Genomic DNA, 21312 nt, shown 5'->3' with positions numbered 1-21312 from the left:
CTCTCCTGTCATGATGAAGGCAACACAGAGGAACAGAGAAAGTAGCTCAGAACTGGGAAAGCCCAGCTTGCCTGCACCCCTCAATGACAGGAAGGAACACTGGGAGATGTCATCCTGGAATCTGAAGTTTTGAAATTCTAGACACTGCAGCTAAAACACACAACATTAAAAGGTGAGGAAGTTTAATATTCTCATTACAACCTGCTTCTTACCTTTTAAAACCTTTAGTGTCCATAGAAAAGACCAATCATAAGTTAAAAAACTTATCAAGACTAGTATCCTGTAAATGACTCAAATTATTATTTTTAAGATGAGCCAATTATTTTAAGAGATAAGCCTGATACAAATGCTGTCTTTTCACCCCATTTCTTTTCCCCAATTCCAGCTTCTTAGGTGAGCTGGGCTTTGCACCATGTTGTAATGCTACCAGGGACTTATCACACTCTTTTTTAAAAATATGTTTTTATTGATTTGACAGAGAGAGAGAGAGAGAGAGAGAGAGAGAGAGAGAGAGAGAGAGAGAGAGAGAGAAACAGGAAGAGAAAGGGATAGAGAGCTATAAACATCAGTGGGCTGCTTCCTGCTGCCCCCTGCTGGGGATCAAGCCCCCAACCCCAGGGAATGTGCCCTGATGGAGAATCCAGCCATGACCACCTGGCTCATAGGTCGATGCTCAATAACTGAGCCACAGTGATTGGCTAACTTATCCCACTCTTAAATGATAGTAGATCCAACCTGGTGCATGAACAAGATGTAGTTAGATTCAAAGTTGATTATGAGGTTGTTATGAGATTGACGGGTTTTATTCACCCAAGTAAAAATTAAGTTGTCACTGCAAAGGATGCTTGCTTTCTTTGGGTTATATTTTTTCCTTTTCCAGAGTGTTGGTTCCCAGCCTTTCAACTGAGATTCTTGGAATTTGCCTCTTAATTTGGAATATAGTTAAGTGAATGTGTTGGCTGTTTAATGTTAGGTGTTGAAATAGTGGGTCTCATTGTTATTCTGATTTCAGTTTGATTTCATTTGTGATTGATTCTGCAAATCTGATCAATATGTGGACCAATCATTATTCTCACACTGTTCCTTAAACTGTTATTGATAATATTACTACTTTATGAAACAGTTGAATCCTGTGCTTCAGCTTCTAAAATCTGAAGAGAATGTTATTTTTCTTGAATGAGACTCACATTCTATTCTCTTGCTTTTATGATACTAATTTGGACTTACAGATTTTGTTTTTTGTTTTTTGTTTTTTAAATTTCTTTATTAAGGTATTTTGCAGTTAGGTTTTTCCTTTTATTGTTTATTACTTAAAAAAAAATGTCTATTGTTAAAAGTATTACATACATCTTCTTTTTCTCCCCAGCTGTCCCTACCTCCCAGCACATACTGTCCTACCCTCCCCCCACCATCTGTGTCCATTGGTTATGCTCATATGTATGCATATAAGTCCTTTGGTTGATCTCTATTCCTCACCTCCCTTTCTCCCCTCATAGGTTGGACAGTCTGTTCAATGCTTCAGTGACTCTGGTTCTGTTTTTGCTCATCAGTTTTTGTTGTTCATTATATTCCACATATGAGTGAGATCATGTGATATTTATCTTTCTCTGACTTATTTCACTTAGCATAATGCTCTCCAGGTCCATCCATGCTGTTGCAAATGGTAAGAATTCCTTCTTTTTTTTTTTTTTTTTTACAGCAGCATAGTATTCCATTGTGTAGATGTACCACAGTTTTCTAATCCATTCATCTGTTGATGTGCGCTTAGGCTATTTTCAAATCTTAGCTATTGTAAATTGTGCTGCTATGAACATAGGTGTGCATATATCCTTTCTGATTGGTGTTTCTGGTTTCTTGGAATATAGTCCTATAAGTGGGATTACTGGGTCAAATGGAAATTCCATTTTTAGTTTTTTGAGGAAATTCCATACTGTTTTCCACAGTGGCTGCACCAGTCTACATTCCGACCAGCAGTGTATGAGGGTTCCTTTTTCTCCGCATCCTCTCCAGCACTTGTAGTTTGTTGATTTGTTGATGATAGCCATTCTGACAGGTGTGGAATCATATGTCTCTTGGCTTTCTGTATGTCCTCTTTTGAAAACTGTCTATTTAGGTCCTTTGCCCATTTTTTGATTCGATTGTTTATCTTCCTTTTGTTAAGTTCCCTATAAATTTTGGCGATTAAGCCCTTATCGGAGATAACATTGGCAAATATGTTTTACCATGCAGTGGGCTTTCTTGATGTTTTATTGATGATTTCTTTTGCTGTGCAGAAGCTTTTTATTTTGATGTAGTTTCATTTATTTATTTTCTCAGTTTCCATTGCCCTAGGAACTATATCAGTAAAGATATTGCTACGACAAATGTCTGCTATTTTGCTGCCCATGGCTTCTTCTAAGATTTTTATGGTTTCCCGTCTTATATTTAAGTCCTTTATCCTTTTTGAGTTTAGTTTTGTGAATGGTATAAGTTGGTGTTCTAATTTTTTGCATGTATCTGTCCAATTTTCCCAAAATCATTTATTGAAGAATCTGTCTTGACTCCATTGTATGCTCTTGCCTCCTTTGTCAAATATTAATTGAGCATAATGGCTTGGGACTATTGTGGGTTCTCTGTTCTGTTCCATTGGTCTCTATGTCTATTTTTGTGCCAGTACCAGGCAATTTTGAGAACAGTGGCTTTGTATTAGGTCTAGTAATAATTAATGTCGTTTTCTAATACCTTTTTTAAATCGAATTTATTTAAACAATACAACAAAATTTAATCAACAATATAGTTGCCGTTGTTTTCTACTACTTGTGCCCAATGCTCAGGAAGCATTTTAATCCCTCTTGTAAAATTCTTGTGATTTTGATGCAAAAAATTCGGTCAATGCATTTTTGAGGCATTCTTCATTATTAAATTTTTTTCCAAGAAGTAAGTTTTGCAAAGAACGAAACAAATGGTAATCGGAAGGGACAATATCAGGAGAATATGCAGGTTGAGGGAGAACTTCCCATTCCAACTGGTGCAGTTTTTCAGCAGTGATTCTTGCAGTATGCGGTCGTGCGTTATCGTGGTGAAGAATTACGGCCTTCCGATTAATTAGCGCGGGTTCTTTTTCTCTTAAAGCTTGGGCTAACCTTTCCAATTGGGCACTATACACTGCACTTGTAATGGTTTGGTTAGATGGTAAAAGTTCATAATGAAGAATTCCTTTAAAATTCCACCAAACACACAACATCACTTTTTTCGCATGCAAGTCAGGTTTTGGCGTGGGCTGCGGAGCCTCATTTTTGTCCAACCATTGAGGCCGCCTTTTCAAATTAACATACAGCACCCATTCTTCATCTCCGGTAACAATTTGCTCTAAAAACGGCAAACGGTTTTGACGAGAGGGGAGTGAACTGCAAATTGTGACTCTTTGATTACGGCTGTTGTCGGTCAACTCATGAGGAACCCATTTTCCAAACTTTTGGACTTTGCCAAGTGCACGCAATTGATTGGAAATTGTTTTTTGTGAACAATTTAAAGTTGTCGCAAGCTCTTGTTGGGTAATTTGAGGATTTTGCACCAAAAGAGCTTGAAGAGCTTCTTGATCAAAATTAGACACACGGCCTCGACCACTCTTGTCATCTAACGAAAAATTTCCCTCGCGAAATTTCTCAAACCAACGCTGGCATTTTCTGGTGCTAACTGCATCTTGACCAAGAGCACTACAGATGTTTTTTGCAGCCTCACTTGCTTTTCTTCCTAATTGGAACTCGTAAAGCATGCAGTGCCGAATATGCTCTTCATCCGCTCTTCTTAGCCCTAGTTCTGCAACAAAAACCAAACCAAACACAAACTTTTTCAAGCAAAACTTGTTAATTGCACTTCACACGTTCTGTAGATACCACGTGTTTGAAGGTTATGTCAATACAAGTCAACGCCAAGCAAGATTTTAAACGAATGTTGAAAACGACATTAATTATTACTAGACCCGATAGTATAGCTTGATATCTGCTATTGTGATCCCTCCAACTTTGTTCTTTCTCAGGATTGCTGTGGCTATTCTGGGTCTTTTTTTCTTTTTTTTATTCCAGAAAAATATTTGGAGTGTTTGTTTTACATCTTTTGAAATATGCCATTGATATTTTAATGGGGATTGCATTGAATCTATAGATTGCTTTGGGTAGTGTGGACATTTTAATGATGTTGATTATGCCAATCCATGAACATGATATATTCTTCCATTTGTTTATGTCTTCCTCTATCTTTTTTCAGCATCCTATAATTTTCTGAGTATAGGTCATTTATTTCCTTGGTTAAATTTATTCCTAGGTATCTTAATTTTTTTGTTGTAATGGTAAATTGTTTTTCTTTTTAAATATCATATTTAATGCTATACCACAAAAGACTTTTCTCACATTAAAAGGAGAATATTCTGCAGGTTAGAAGACTATTCAGAAGAATGTACTGGCCCTTTAGCTTTGAAACTATAATATATTACCAAAAGAAGATAGGTGAAGGACCCTCTGTTTCTTTTAAAGTATAGATAAAATGATTTTTGTGTAGTTATATGAAGGTGAAACCCAACTCACATGCTCTTAGAGTTTGTGATTACTTTTGCAAATTAAATGGAATCCTAAATAAGTACTAGGGAAACTAACACACTCATGGAAAATTTTCCCAAGAGAAAATCTGAATATAAATGTCTACCTGAATGCATATTTAATAGGATTCAGGTTTACTGAGCATACAGATATTGACAAATGGTGAGAGCATAAACCAAAGGATGCTGAAGAAATACCGGAAAGAGAAATGGTTTCCCCAAGTTTCACAGTGAGTCAATGGTAGAGTTATGAGGAGGATTCAGGGGTCTGGATTCTATGATTCTTGGTATCACATCAGATTTCCTATGTTCTAGAAGAGAGTCACTGGCACCATCTTTTTTAAAAGCCTACGATTATTTCTCTATGTTTTTTAGTTGCTTGAGAGATGGGAAAATTCTTCTTGTAATAAAGAAGTTTGTTTCAAAATGAGTATCTGGAAAATATAAGTAGTGTTTTGTGAGTATAAGCTGTGGTCTGTGACCTCTGGTTGAACTGTACAGAAGCTAGCGTTTTCTCCTGGACAGAAGGTATAAACCATTTATTTGAGGAATAGAGTATTTGGGAATGAGTGGGACTTTTGAAAATCTGATATATCCTATGTATGTATACCAAGGAGGACTGTGGAGAGAGTCTCAGTAATAATAATAATAATGAAAATAAAGGTTGTCAACTGAAGTTACAAAGTTAGCCTCATGCCTGCATTCTGGGAGAAAAGGCTGCTCATGGTTCTTGCTCTGCTCTTTGCAACAATTGGGGAGTTAAGGAAGAGAATCTGTAAAGAATCCAGAGCCATGGCCCTGACTGGTTTGGCTCAGTGGATAGAGCGTCGGCCTGTGGACTCAAGAGTCCCAGGTTCGATTCCAGTCAAGGGCATGTACCTTGGTTGCAGGCGCATCCCCAGTAGGAGGTGTGCAGGAGGCAGCTGATTTGATGTTTCTCTCTCATTGATGTTTCTAACTTTCTATTACTCTCCCTTCCTCTCTGTAAAAAAAAAAAAGTCAATAAAATATATTTTAAAAAAAGAATCCAGAGCCATGGAAATGTGATTCCCGTCCCCTCAAGGAAGTGCAGGAGGGCTGTCACAGTCCTGCTCTACTGCCACCGGCTCTGTCCTTTCTCTTCTGTCTTTCAGTCTTTCTGTGTTATTTTCTATCTTCAAAAGGAAAATGAAACCATAGGGAAGGGGAGAGAATAAAAGGATTTTACATTTAGACGTCTTCTTGGCTAGGTTGCAAAAGCAATATCTTGGTTTAAGAAAATGTGACAGAAGAATCCTAGAGAGAGGCCTCCAATAGACTTTTCTGTTTTCAGAGTGTGATGGGGAAGTGGTGGCCAACAACCCAGAACAAGTCCAAAGCAGCATTGATATTGGATGCACTTGTGGCATCCCTCTTTCCAATTTTTTTTTTTTTTTTTTTTTTTTTTAGCCTATGGCACAGCAGAGTCATGCTATTAACCTCTAGAGTCAGGATGTCAATAGAGCAGATGGTAAAACCGTGGGTTTTTTGTTTTTGTTTTTATAGCATTGTTTTCTTTTTCTTTTTTTTCTTTTAAAATATATTTTTATTGATTTTATACAGATAGGAAGGGAGAGAGATAGTTAGAAACATTGATGAGAGAGAGTCATCGATCAGCTGCCTCTTGCATACCCCCCACTGGGGATATGCCCACAACCAAGGCACATGCCCTTGACCGGAATCGAACCCGGGACCCCCCAGTCCCCAAGCTGACGCTCTATCCACTGAGCCAAACCGGCCTCGGCTTTTTTTTTTTTTTTTTTTTTTTTAAATATATATAGCATTGTTTTCTTATAATGTCTAGAGCTTGATTAATTTCTCTTGAACTTGAAAGATTCTCTGCTGCTGCTTCCTCTTGCTACTGATACTCAACAAGTTTCTAGGCCTCTGATGGGAATTGATTGGCTTGAATCTTCCAGATCTTTGTTTGGTTGTGACATGGAAACTGATCTTGTGTATTGTGTTGTTGTATTTCTAGAACTCTATGGCTTTGACGTGCTCATAGATTCTACTCTGAAGCCATGGTTGTTGGAAGTGAATCTCTCTCCTTCTTTGGCTTGGTAAGTAGCCTGTTCTATCCACTAGCAAAGGAAAACCCTCCGGTGAATAGCACTTAAACACAGTTTGTTTATTTTTCATTTTTTATCATTTCTCTTGGTACTAGAAGATTTCTTTCCTTAGTTACTAGATAGAGATGTCTAGAATTTCTAAATTTGGAAGATTTGTGGTATGTTGTCACAAGTCCATTTGACAGCCATGGACCCTATCCTACTAGTCAATTTGTGCTCTATGTTTACTTTACTGGATTTTTAAGGGATGCTTCTTGCATTCATTTTTACATTTTTATCTCCAGTTCTCTCTCTTTCTTTAACTTTATAGGTATTCTGCTATGGCTAAAGAAATACATGTGGTATTGTATTTCCTTTATTATAAAGGCTTATACAGACTCAAATCCACATGAACTATAAAGATATAGAGCTGGGCCTGGAGTAGGGGAGATAATAGTTGGTCCTTTTGTCCTGGTAATCACCAAAGATTTAAGTCTAAACATTTCCAATAACTTTTAATCTGTCTATTATTCAGAAGAAGGAAAGAAACATTTTTTTTTTTTTAATACTAGAGAAGACACTGCTTATATCTGTAGCAACAGCCAGAGTTTCTATTTGCTATATACTTCTCCAAACAACTAAGGAACCCTGGAGATTTATTTCAGAGACCACCCAGCTCCTGCATTTTTAAGGATGAGCAACGTTGGCAACATGCCAAGGAATCAAATGAAGACAGATAGACTACTTTGTGGAGTGGGAATTTGGCTTAATCCCAAGAGTAAGGTGTGGAGCTAGATACTGCAGATGCTTCAGATGTGGTGCTACACTTCGAGCCAGTCAGCTTTTATCAGCTCGCCCAGCACATACAGTGTTAGCGGAACATCAAACATGTTAGAGGCCCCCAGAATGAGTGATCTGGCTCATGGAGAAACACCTCGGCAGCACAGCCATCATGGAGGCACCGCCTCACAGAGGCCTCCAGCTTTCAGTCTGTGCTGTTTCTGTCTCCACGTGGACTCCTGCTGCAACATTTGGTCATATTTTGGTATAATTTGTATTTATTTTGCCCACATTTGCAAGCCTGTAAGCTTAAGAAAATTGACTTAAAAAAAGTCTAGAGAGAGCCAAAGATTCTTCTCTTGCATGCAAATGTGATTTGACTATTGCATCAGAAAAAAATAATTTCAGTGGTGGGCACCTCATAAAAAAGTCTGAACCTCTAAAGTCCACAGTGATAATGAAGCAGTATTCTTGATTTGTGCAAAATTTGAATTGCACAAGACCTTCTGGACTGAAAAGATTGCATGTCAGGGAATCAACGCCTTGGTGTTTGGCCTGCCTGTCGGAGGATGAGTTTAACATCAAGCTTTTATTTCTAGTACTTTTGCCAGATTTCTTTTTCTTTTTCCACAGATTGGATGTGCTTTGTGTTGCTGCTCATCAACATTTGGAAGCTTTGCTATGTTGGGGCCCGTTAGGAGCAGCTATTATGTTAACCTATAAAATTATCGATTGCTCTTTTCTTTCTCTTTTCTGTTAGTGATGCCCCTCTGGACCTAAAGATTAAAGCCAGTATGATTTCAGATATGTTCACTGTTGTAGGTGAGTAGTGGTGTTTTCTGAAATCGCACATAAAAGTTATCCACAGCGTCCATGTTTTCAGGCACATAGGTGTTGCCAATTGGCAGTTCCTAAGCCATGCTGGATGTCTTGTACCAAAAAATTATATTTTCAGGGAAGTGTTTATGTGTTCTGCTCCCCCTGGCTCCATCCTGTCCTGAGGTTGAACCACAACTAGGGCTGAGACCTAATTCCTGGGCACAGGAATTATGAGCTGAGGAAGAGAATTAAGCAAAGGTCTGGAGAAAGAATATTTTTCTCTGAGCTGGGACAGTGAGACCCACTGAAGAAGCTTTGGTTCAAAGGAGACTGGCTGTATTTTTGCTGGACAGTCCCTGCTGGTGTCAACATGAGCTGCTTGCAGTTATAACTGAAGAACTAGTAGTTATAATGGAAGCAGTTCGCGGCAAAAATCCCTTTTTGAGTAGATAAACCCAAACTTTGAAATGGAGATGGGCATTCAGGTGGATAGGTTGTTGGTTTGTTGTTGTTGTTTTTTAAGTACTCTAAAAAAACAAAATAAAATATATTTGAAATGAACTAGCACTTGGTGTACCAGCAAAAGCTATAAAACTTAGGTACTCTTTTCTCCTTGGATGGGAATCTGCTTCCTTTTATGATACAAGTGAAATTAGTCCAAGCCTAATCTCTTAAGCCATGGAAAGGCTACCAAGCTCTTTTTTGTTGTTGATTTTTTAAAATGAATTTATTGGGGTGACATAGGTTAATAAAATCATGTAGGTTTCGGGGTACAAGTCTATAACACATCATCTGTATATTGTATTGTGTGTTCACAACCCCAAATCAAGTCTCCTTCCATCACCATTTATCCCCCTGCAAAGCTCATTTTGAAAGTTGCCAGTAGAACACCTTCAGCAGTTCCAGAAGTGGATCCTGCAACTGGACAAGACTCCTCACTTGCTTCTGGATTCTCCCGGTAAAAACATTATTTTCCAGACACCATCCAGGAAGTCACTTTAAAATAATTTGTTTGTATTAACAACTGTGTGTTTTTTAATGGTGGTTTGCACCTTCATGCTGAAGCTCATCAAAACTGCACACCTCTTTTCCATCAGAGTCACGTTTCAGCTCCCCAATGAGGAAGGTTGATGTACAATAGCTGTGTATTTTCCTCTCTTGTTCTCTCCAGCTGTGGTGGCTCAAAGTTCAAGCAGAATGTGTATGTGGGAGAGTCATGTCTAATCCTCGTGAGAACGGATCTCCGTAATATTCTCATATTTTTTATGATACACTGAGTGCATCATAAAAAAAGGTGCAGCTCAACCAGCTGATTTCTTAGAAAATGGCAAGTTTTAATGTTTCCCATTCTCCATTCAGGATTTGTTTGCCAAGATCCTACCCAGCGGGCATCAACCCGGCCAATTTATCCCACCTTTGAGTCTTCCAGGCGAAACCCTTTCCAAAAATCTCAGGTAAGCAAATTCAGCACCAAGGTGCCCTAAGGAGGCTTCCTGGATATTGGCAGGCGATGTAAATGAGTGAGCCGAGGCTCCATGGATATGAGGTCACTTAGAGCAGAATTCGGGGATATGCTAGACAGGAGGCAGTGACATTCATCTGTGGCTACTAGCTTATGCTTTCAAACAGGCTTACTATCTGCTTCTTGCCTTTTCTTTTGGCTTCTTTTTCCATTATCTTTCCTCCCCCCTCCCCGCCCCTTTTAAAAATTGCCCTCTTTCCCCCCCTCAAGTTGATATGCTCACAAATAAGGCACAGAGAGAGCCTTCAAATTCCTGGTCATTACTGTGTCACATTTTTTCTGATCTTCAGACTAGCTTCATAAAGATGCTCAATTGAAATATCATCAATCCTACAAGTGATTCTATTCAGAAGGATCCTCAGTGGTGGTGAGGTGTTGGCTGAGTTTTCAGTGAGATAAAATGCCTATGGAAACCTGTGCATATCTGAAACGTCATTTGATCAAATGTTGCTCAAGTCCTGGTGTTTTTATTCCAGTTAACCAGTCAGCTAATCATTCTATCTATCCACGCCATCATCTATTCTAAGCAGTATCTGCCTATCTAGACCTTGCTAGTTTCCACTTGTTTTTTGTTTGTTTGTTTTTTATCTTTAACATTTCTTACCTAAAAGGTCCACATTCCTCCTCTTTTCCCATCTGGATTATCTCACCTGCTCATTTCATGTTATTTACTTGTTGTCTGTTGCATTGTTTTGCATTCATTGGTTTGTTGCTTTTAAATTGTCCCGTACTCATCTGCTGGATTGTAAGCTCTCTGAAGGCAGAAACAGCTTCTTCTCCCCCTTCTCCTTTCTCTTTCCCTCACCTCCACTGTACCTTCCATTAATCCTTTTTTTCTTCCTTCTCCTCTCACTCCTCTTCCTCCTCTTCCACTTGCTTGCTAGTCTTACTTGGAGTAATGCTGTTTCTCTTTGCTGCATTCATACAGATAACTTTTCATTCGAACGGGATTTGCAAACTCAAATGCCTACAGGGTCTAAGGCAGACAGTGGAAATGAGGAAATAGGGCCAGGTATGAGAGAAGTAAGAGTGATGTGACTGCAGGAGACTGCAGAGTGCATGCCTCCTATAAAAAGGAACACCTATTTTACTGTGTGCTCCAGCTAATCGTTGCCATCTACGAGTGTGGGCCAAATGTTGTCAGATTTTCCTACTGTCAAAAGGAATCAGAAATCTTATTTTAGAATATGGCAACTAGTTCAATTAAAAAAAAAAGTATTTATAGACCAAACTTGACATGCCTTTGCACTAGATTCAGTCTGGGCTGCCTACCTGAGATCTCCTGCTGTAAAGAGTGTTGTGATATGGAACAGAGTGTGCTATATTTTAAGGGGAATTTCCTTGGATTACAAGTAAAACCAGATAACAGGGTTGTACTTGATCAGTACATCATCACAGATCAAAGGGTTTTCTTTAATTTTTAATAAGAAAAAGTAGAGGATTAACCTAGGTGTTCTAGGAAAACTGAATTTAGACAGTCACATTCCTTTGTAAATGGTTTTCTGCAGTGTCTGTGGCAAGAGCCACAGGATTGTAGGAAGGATTGTGAATGTTTATGTACAGCTTTAACAGAGTTTCTGCCAAGTTTCACTCTAGGGGCCGTATGTCAATCCTGGATGAATTGATCTTTTTCTTAGTTTGTCTTTCAACTTCTATTGGTGACTCTTTGCAAATCATAGAGAATTTGTCACCATTTGTTTTGCTACCTGGTAGATAATGGCCTGATCTCATCCATAAGCAGCCCACAGGACACTTATTAAAGACTAAAGAAACTATAGACTAGGGTATGTTTGTACCCTGTGTGAAACACAATTATCAGGATGGGGAATTAACTTCAGAACTTCAGCACATGACAGCAGGATTTTGACTTCAGTGGTGAGAAGGTGAAACTGGAATAGCTATATGGTAGAGAAAGCAGTGTGAAAAATATTGTTCTCATTTTCCAGGCACAGAGTGTAGGTCTTTTGCTTTTGGTTTTTGAATGGAGATCATCTTTTTGTTTTTTTAAAACATAGACTAGGAGTTGAAAAATATAGGCATGTTAGGAGAAGATAAGGCTCTATTCCATTTTTCTGTCTTTTATAGCATACAATATCTGCACAATTTCAATCATCAAACACTAAATAGGTAAGTTCTGGATCATTTGGAGACTTCATTCAAATTTTCATCTCCATTTGCCAAACGGAAAGCCTTTTAGCTTTACTTTTTCATAGTACATATTTTATGCATCTACTCTTTGAACAGTTTAATAATATAAAATAGAATATGTGAAAATGAATGCACAGAGGTCTTTTGGATATAGAATTTAGGAGTAGAGGTTGCAGGAATGTATGAATCCTCTTTTCCTGATAGTGATTATGCTGTGATGGAGGCAGTTGAATTTAAATGATGAACAGTGTTTAGAGGCATATCTATCACTTTAATTAAACTATTCCAGAAAGGAAATATCATAATTCACAGATAACCTTTCTTTTGTTCAGTCATCTTCTGAAATATACTAGAGGCCCGGTGCAAGAAATTCGTGCATGGTAGGGTCCCTAAGCCTGGCTGGTGATCAGGGCCAATCGGGGCCTTCCAGCTGTGGGCTGGGACCTCCCTTTCCCAGTTGCTGGCGGCTGGCCAGGGCCTTCCTTAGTTCTGTGCTGCCCCCTAGTGGTTAGTGCACGTCATAGCAAGCGATCGAACTCCCGGTAGAACTCCTGAGGGGACAATTTGCATATTAGGCTTTTATATATATATATATATATATATATATATATATATATATATATATATATATAGATAGATAGATAGATAGATAGATTGTTGTCAGTAGGTTAGTATTGCAAACGTTTTCACATTGAATATTGGGCTGTGTTTGAGTTTCTCAACAGTTATTAGGCTTCAACATATGAATTTGAAGGGACACAAAATTCAGTCCATAACAGTGAGTATTGCTAAAAAGGTCAAAAGTTAGTTACCAAAATGCCTTTTCATAGATAGTCTACACAAAGAGAAAAATAAATGCAGGAATAGCTTCTGACAAATGGGTTTCTTCTCTTTGGACAAAGTTACTTCTATGAATTCTGAAAGCCAATTTACACCCACATTTCTTGAATTATTTCATATTTTCCCTACTTGGCAGATTTGTCTTATGTCTTTTCATCTGTTTCAATAATCTATTCTCATGCTTTATACCATCTGACTTCCCATTTTATATTTTTCTGTTCACTTAACATCAAAGTCACTTAAAACTTTTGTTCTCAGATGACATTCCTAGTGACATTCCTAGTCATCTTTCAGAAGGGGAAATAGTACAGATCATTTTGGGGGGTCTGTGGTGAGCATGGCACATTTACTTGCTCTTGCAGAATTCTCAGAGCAGTCGTCCAGGATTGAGGTCTCTCAAAGTCCAGCAACCTGAGTATTCCTCAAGTTGTACTCTTTCTGTCATAGTTCTTTTATGAGTCTCTCATGGCTCTAATCTCATTATTTCCCCCTTTAAGTGCTAAAGCATCCCACCACCCAGCTTTTTCATCTGTGACATTTGCTCCTTGGTTTCCTGTCTTACGTCTCAGTTCTAACTCTTTTTCCCCAGTGCTGAAAAGAGTATAGTTACTGAAATAAATGCACACTTAATTTTATACTGAGGTTTTCCCCAGACTTTTCCATATTCTTGAAAATATTAAATGTATTCTAAAACAAGATGAGGAGTACTAGCTTAGAAAGACACATGCACATCCTTTTTTTCCTACTTATCTCGCCTAACCCATAGTATTTTCCTATTCTTCTGTTTTCTCTTCTTGCCTTTGAGTGTACTAGCTTTCATCTCTTTCCCAGGGTTTGAAAATGGGCTTTGGATTTGAGCTTACACATATTCAGAAAGATAATGATGTTGAGGAACTGAATAGAGGGAAATGAAGAAAGGTAATAAAATGCTTTTTTCGTTTGCTTTTGTTTTTCTTTCTTTTTAGCGTTCTCGTCCACTCTCTGCCAGTGATGCAGAGATGAAAAACCTTGTGGGCTCAGCCCGGGAGAAGGTGCCGGCGAAACTAGGTGGTTCTGTGCTTGGTCTGTCAATGGAGGAGGTGAGATAACTCTGTTTCAGGCTTTTGTGGTTCAGAGAAAATTACTCATAATATTCATGACCAGCTCTTATCTTATATTGAAAAATATAAGATTCAAGAAGGGCGCCCCCCCCCCCCGCCCAAGAAAACAGCATCTTAAATGTAATTATCGATAATTTCTCCCTCATGCTTCTTTCATATTCTTGGATCATAACTCCTTTCTTCTGTCCTATAACCACATGAATTCCAGTTTTCAAAATAGATAGTAATTTTATTTTATTTTCCTCCATGTAGATCAGAGTTTTGCGGAGGGTGAAGGAAGAGAATGATCGGAGAGGTGGATTTATTCGGATATTCCCTACATCAGAGACATGGGAAATATACGGGTGAGGTGACTGCCCTTTTTAAAAAAGAAATCTATATCTTAAGTCCACACAATTGGACTAATTGTGACACAGTGTCATCATTGCTCCCCTCATGGTGCTTTTCTTATTTTGTTTGTTTATTTATAAGAGTATGAATACCATCAGCCCAAACATTAGAGCATTAACAATAATTTAATCTACGTGTGCATTACTCCTCTTTTTTTTTTTTTTTTTTTTTTTTTTTTTTTTAATCCCCTGCCTCTCTCCTAACTCAGGATTGGACACTCATAGGTTTTGTGCTTATCATTACCTTGATTTGGAAAAAAAAGTGTTTTATCATCTATATGTGTGCCTAAGAAATACGGTATATTGTTTATTTTTAGTCATTGAGATCTGGTATACATGCAATAAAATGCATCCATTTTAAGTGTGCAGTTTGACAATCAATTTTAACAAATATAAACACAAGTTAAACCACCGCCATTACCACAATCAAGATATAGAACATTTCTGTCACTTCCAGAAGTTCCCTCTACCTCTTAATAGTCAGTCCCCCATTACCTCCAGTCTCAGACCTCTGCCGATCTGCTGTATGTCGCTCTAGTTTTTCTAGAATTTCATATAAATGGAATCATACAGTATGTGCTCTTTGGTGTCAGGATGCTTTTGTTTGGTGAAGATTTTTGAGATTTATTCATGTTGTTGTTTAAAGTAATAGTAATCGTTATGTCCTTTTTTTATTGTTATGTACTGTTTCAATATATGAATATACCACAATTTGTTTATCCTTTGAGCTGTTCTAGAGCATTTGGGTTGTATCCATTTTGGGGTTATTATGGAGAAAGCTGCTATGACATTCATGTACAAGCCCCTTTATGGATGTATGGTTATGTTTCTTTTAGATAAATACATAGGAATGGAATAGGTAAGTCGTTTGATAAGGGATAAAGGGTAATAGTACCATTTTACCAGTATAAATGTATGTTTAAATAACAGTATAAATCTAGTGATTCCCCATCTTTGGTAGCACTTGTTATTGTCAGGCTTTTACTTTTAGGCAGTCTAGTAGTAGCATATCTCTATGGTTTTAACTTGTTCTTTTATGGATAATGATATTGAGCATTCATATTCTGTTGACCATTTGTGTATCTTATTTTTCTATTTTAAAATTAGGATTTTTATCTCTTTTTAAAATATATATTTATTTCAGAGAGGAAGGGAGAGGGAGAGAGAGATAGAGGCATCAACGATGACAGAGAATCATTGATCAGCTGCCTCCTGCATATCCCCACTGGAGATCGAGACCACAATCTGGGCATGTGCCCTTGACCAGAATCTAACCCGGGGTCCTTCAGTTTCCAGGCTGACGCTCTATCCCCTGAGCCAAACTAGCTAGGGTGGATTTTTATCTTTTTGTTACTGTGTTATGAAGGACTTTTGATACAAGCCCTTTCTCAGATATTTATATTGTGAATATTTTCTTCAATTCTGTGGCTAGCTTTTTTGCTTTTGTAACAGTGGCTTTTAAAGAACAGAAAGTTTTAAATTTCAGTGAAGTCCTGTTGTTCAAATTTTTATTAATACATATTTATTGAGTATTAACCAAGTATTAATATTTGCCTGTTACTTTGGGATTATAAAACAAATATTACATGGGAACCCTGCTCTTTGAGAAATAACAGTAAGATTATGGAGAAATTCTGTGTGTGTGTGTGTGTGTGTATATATATATATATATATATATATATATATATATATATACATACACAACAAAAAATAGCTCAGATTTTTGTAGCTCTATGTAATTATGATGTACTTAAGCACATCATTGTTTTTTCTCATTTTAATGATGAGGCAAGTGAGGCTCAGTAAAGTAATGTGACTTGTTTGTGATCTCACAGTGGGCCTTGATTCAGGGATTCTGACTCCAGATTCTACTTTGTCCTACTTCGTCATGCTGCTTTCCGAGAAGAACAACCTTACTCTCTGAGACAGCAGATGACAGGTCCCTCAGATATACATTAAAGGGCAGGGTAGTTCAGACAAAGGCACCTCTGTAGTCATATCAAGAAGGCTCCCTGCAGCAGGGTGGACTTGAGTTACTTGTGGAGGATAGGTTATGAATTTTTCCAGACAGAGGCAAAAGGATCAGTGGGAGGTGTGATGTGAGAGGATCTTAAGGAGACTTGCCTGGCTCTACTGCAGGATCCATGTTGGGGAACTGTGTGGACAAAGTGTGGTATAGATTATCCAACTTTTGAAAACTTGGAAGAGTAAGTGTATGCCTCCAGCAATAGGCATCAAGGAGCTATTGAAAACTCTTGAGCAATTTTTTTATTGAAACAATCTTCCATCCACATTTTCATGTTTTTGCTTCCCCCATTTCCAACTTCATTTGACTTTTTCCCTCAGCTAGATACGATTTTTTTTGATGGTGGTTTTGTTTTCATTTTCAGTTTTATTTTCTGAATTTAGTATATCACCTTTAGTAACCCCAAAAATCCTGCATTTATTTCGTATTTTCTAGACTAAGCCCTCTATTCCTTTTATTGTATTTGCTGCTACTCTAGTATTTTATCATTTAAAAAATATTTTTGTTGATTTCAGAGAGGAAGGGAGAGGGAGAGAGAGATAGAAACATTAATGATGAGAGAGAATAATTGATCAGTTGCCTCCTGCACAGCCCACATTGGGAATCAAGCCTGCCACCCAGGCATGTGCCTGACTGAGAATTGAACCATGACCTCCTGGTTCATAAGTCGACTCTCAACACTGAGCCATGCAGTCTGGGCTATTTTATTTTATTTGAGCAACTGCCTCCTCCTTTGCTGCTTTAGAAACAGTACATTAGTAACCTGCTACTTCTGTACTTGATTCCTGGTTTTATTTCTATATTTTCTATTTTCAATAAGTTTAATAAATAACCAGTTTCTTTTTTTGTCTTTCAGGTCCTACCTTGAACACAAAACCTCCATGAACTATATGCTGGCAACACGTCTCTTCCCGGACAGGTGGGGATTTGCTATTCTTATAAATTTGGTAGGACTAGATCACAAAATTAGGGAATAGAACATACAGTGAAAGGCAAAAAAAAAAAAGCTCTATAAAAGTCTTTGTGTAAAAAGCTTTGGTAGAAAGGGCCTTGCAGAAAATACAATATAATAGCTCATTTTTCCAGAATTCATTCATTCTCAGCACTTTGTAACATTTCTAGAGGTTATTTTAACAATGTTAAAATAACCAAGCTACCTTTCTGTAAAGTGAGGAATATGTGCTTATCTTCTAACAAATATGCCTTTTTGCTAAGCTATTAACCAAATATCTAGCACTTCGGTGTTTTGGAATATAAAACAAATATTAGATGGGATTAAGCATAAAGATCTGTAAATTTTAAAGATCTTTTTATTTTAAAAGTTAAACAATAAAGATCTTTAAACAAACTTAACAGATGCCCTAAACTTTATTCTTTTTAAAGGAAGGCCCTTATTCAGTGCCTTTTTACTTTTAGACACAATTTTAGCAGACATGATCATCTGTTTTTCCAGACCAGAAGAGATTAGAATGATCAGATTAGAAAAGGTGGAGGGGAGGTAATTCACAAAATAAATACACTGAGAATTGTAAGAAATGACAACTGATAACCTTAATACAAGAGAAAATAGGGGGAAATGATGGAAAACAGACTTTGGAATTCAAATAGCATAGCAATCAGAGACCGCTTAGTCCCACATATTTTTCTTGCCCCTGAGACATAGCTGCATTATAGTGCAGTTCAGTAATTGACTATCAAAACAAGGTACTTTAGTTATTTAGAGAAACCTATATTCCATTCAGGGTACGTGTCCTTTTTGCAGGACTCTTTTTTTTTTTTTTTCAATCCTCACCCAAGGACATTTTTCCATTGATTTTTAGGGAAAGTGTGAGAGAGAGAGAAACATTGATGTGAGAGAAACACATTGATTGGTTTGCAGGATTCTTAAACTAGATACCCAGATTTCAACTGTTTCTTGCAATTTCATGATCTGTTATCAGAAAATATATGGGATTTGCAATTTCTCTGTATAACTTTATGGTTATTACCATTGATGAACTAATTACACTGTGCAACTTCTAATGAAAGAAATCTTCAGATTTACTTAGCAAACATAGAAGCTTGATTTTTCTATGAGGCCCCCCTGTCTTTACAGTTCATATGTGTTACTTTTCATTTGGTTTTTAGTGGATGAGTGTGTTCAGTCTGAAGATTTTAAGTCTTTCAACTGTAGGAAATATACTAGTACCTCTCATCCTGCCTTTTCTCTCCCTGTGGAACTTCTGTTAGGTGAATTTTGGATCTTTTGCTATTTCCTCCATAGTTCTTTACTTCTTTCTCATAATTTTGATCTCATTATCTTTTAGATTTAAATTCTGGGACTTTGTCTTCTAAAATTCTAAATAAATCTAAACTCTAACAACTTCAGCCTTACCTGTTTTGTTATTTAAGACCAGCACAGAAGAGGGTTGTTCACATTTTTTTTTAATTTGGCAAATATGATTTTAATATCAAATAATTATTTTTGCTTTCTGACTAGTTTTCGTAGGTTATGGATATAATATCTTTTCACATCTCTTTGACTTTTTCTTTTAAAGAGTAGTTTATTGATTTTTATAGAAAGAGTAAGGGAGGAAGAGAGAGAAAGAATCATCGATGGGAGAGTGTGCCATTGATTGGTTGCCTCCTTCATGCTCCTTTCTAGGGATCAAGTCAGCAGACTGGGCATGTGACTTGACTTTGAATCTAATTGGCAACTTCCTTGTGCATAAGATTATGCCCAACCAACTGAGCCACACTAGCTAGGGCTGATATTCTTAGTTTGTTTAGTGTTCTTTTCTGTTTGTATTATATTTAATTCTTCTGGATTAGTTCTGTTTGTTCATGTCATTCTTTCTAGTTTATACCTTTGTATTTCCTTATATTTGATAATCTTTGATTTCCAGTCATATTTATAAGTAATGGACTGTTCGTTTTGGATAAGCAGGCTACATGAACTTCCTCACAGGTTGTATTTCTGAACTGATGTGGACTCTGGGCTTGTATCTAGGTCCTTCCATATTTGGGCTTCCCATGAGGGAGGAGGAGGGCAGAGCACCACAACAGCCAAAATTAGGAAACATTCTGCTAGGGGTAGCATAAAATTAAAAAATTATAAGTGTAACATGTGCTTTTTAATTAACACGTTAACCACCATAATTTCAAAGCTATGGTAAGTGTTGGCAATATTTTGAAATACCTCTTAACAACTCTAAAGTAATATGAAAAAAGATGTTACTTCTTTGGGTAATGAAATCACAGTAATACCACTGAGGATGGTTTCATGCATGTATATGAAGGTAATGCTACGTTTCAGTTAATATTCTTTCTATTTACTCCCTGAATTCTTTCTTGAAGCCCCAGTTAACATTCTGCATTCTAAAAACTTGGGTTAAGAAAACCCCTGAATTTTCCAGTTTAGCAAAGAAAGGCCTTCATGATCTACTCTGGACAGCCTTTTCAGTCTAATCTTCACTTCTCCACACAACCCATGGCCAACGAGACCACATCTGCATGCTTTTTTATGCCTCCTTATATTTTCATACTCATTGTACCTCAGAATGACCTTTAGTCCATCCCTAACTTTTTTTTTCTATGTTCTTCATCCTCTTACCCAGACCAGGAGAGGTTCTTTATCCTTCAGTCTGATTTAAATTCCCATTTCTATAATAATAAAGCATAATATGCTAATTAGACCATACAGCCAAACAACCTTCCAGAAGTCATTCTGGACGAAGCCGCAGCAGCAGGGGCTGAGGCAGAGGCAGTTAGGGGTGATCAGGCAGGCAGGCGAGTGGTGAGAGGCGATTAGGAAGGGAGGCAGGCAGGAGATCGGTTAGGAGCCAGTGGTCCCAGATTGTGAGAGGTATGTGTGACTGTTGGTTTAGGCCCGATCCCCTGAGGCAGTCAGATATCCCCTGAGGGGTCCTGGATTTTGAGAGGGTGCAGGCGGAGCTGAGACACACACACACACACACACACACACACACACACACACACACACACTTATGAATGAATTTTTTGCACCAGGCCTCTAGTTATATTATAATTGCTTGTTTTCTAACTGTCTACTTTATAAGTTGACTTTTATGAGTAAGTACTTTGTTATGTTCATCTTTTGTCAGTATCAAGAATATACTCCACATACAAACACATGCTTTGGAAAAAATTAAAGAATTGAAATTGTATTTATTGCAAGCCCTAACATCTTCCAATAAGTCTCTTCTCTCTTATTTGAATTGATGTTTTTCCTCTTGCAGATTCTTTTGTATTACTGTCAGAACTACTTTCATACTAATTCTCTAATCATTTCTTATAGGTTAATTTTGTCGCTTTCCTGCCCTCTACTCCTACCTCACCTACCCACCCTGCCTTGCAAACAGTATCTTAAATACTTTCATACATTATGATAGTATTTTTAACCCTTTCATATTAATAACACCTGTGTTTATCTCCTGGCCCTACCTGCAAACTCTGAAGTACTAGTATTTACTGAAAAACAGCATAGTGATGGTAATATGAAGCAATGATTGCAAATTGTGGGGAAAAAACAATTATATGATGGGAAAGTTAAAATAATCTTGAGACTTTCTGATGACAGTAAGACAATATGAGGACATTAGCATGAATAGAAGACATGGGAAGGATAAGACAACATTTTGGTGAAGACAAACTTTTCACTTGATTTTTTATAGATAGAAAATCTTGATATTGATTGCATTTGTGTCTTAAAAACCCACACAATATCAAAGGTTACACATTGTGTAATTCCATTCATATAGCAATTTGAAATGATATAATTTTGGAATAGAGAACAGATTAAAGGGAGCCTGAGGTGGTGAGGTAAGCAGTGTCTTGTCATGAAAGAGTAACACAGGATCCTTAAGGTAATGGAATCATTCAGTATCTTGCCTGGCAAATGGGTACATGAACTTGCACAGTGATAAAATTGTATTAAGCTACATATACACATTCACAAATGAGTACAAGTAAAATGGGGGAAATTTAAGAACAAATGCAATTAGGTGAAAGGAAATTGAATGAGGAGAAAATCTTTTAAAGGAAAAAGCA

General features: G+C 37.4%; 1 protein-coding gene across 19 annotated transcripts in view; it reads left to right on the top strand.

The window, feature by feature from the left end:
- The window catches only part of TTLL5 (tubulin tyrosine ligase like 5), a 233887-nt gene that overhangs the window by 57514 nt on the left and 155061 nt on the right, over positions 1-21312 (top strand). For all 19 annotated transcript variants that reach the window (XR_014795749.1, XR_014795750.1, XM_084892419.1 and 16 more), the window contains exons 13-18: positions 6570-6651; positions 8180-8241; positions 9598-9692; positions 13714-13827; positions 14101-14192; positions 17120-17182. Coding sequence is in view for 17 of the 19 variants with exons in the window: in XM_084892419.1 (XP_084748545.1) it covers positions 6570-6651; positions 8180-8241; positions 9598-9692; positions 13714-13827; positions 14101-14192; positions 17120-17182 (508 nt within the window). In the remaining 2 variants the exon portion in view is untranslated. The remainder of the gene's footprint in view (positions 1-6569; positions 6652-8179; positions 8242-9597; positions 9693-13713; positions 13828-14100; positions 14193-17119; positions 17183-21312) is intronic.

Source organism: Pipistrellus hanaki (genome assembly GCF_964339955.1).
Source record: "Pipistrellus hanaki genome assembly, chromosome: 1".
Taxonomy (NCBI): Eukaryota; Metazoa; Chordata; class Mammalia; order Chiroptera; family Vespertilionidae; genus Pipistrellus; species Pipistrellus hanaki.
This window is presented reverse-complemented; position numbering and strand designations above follow the sequence as displayed.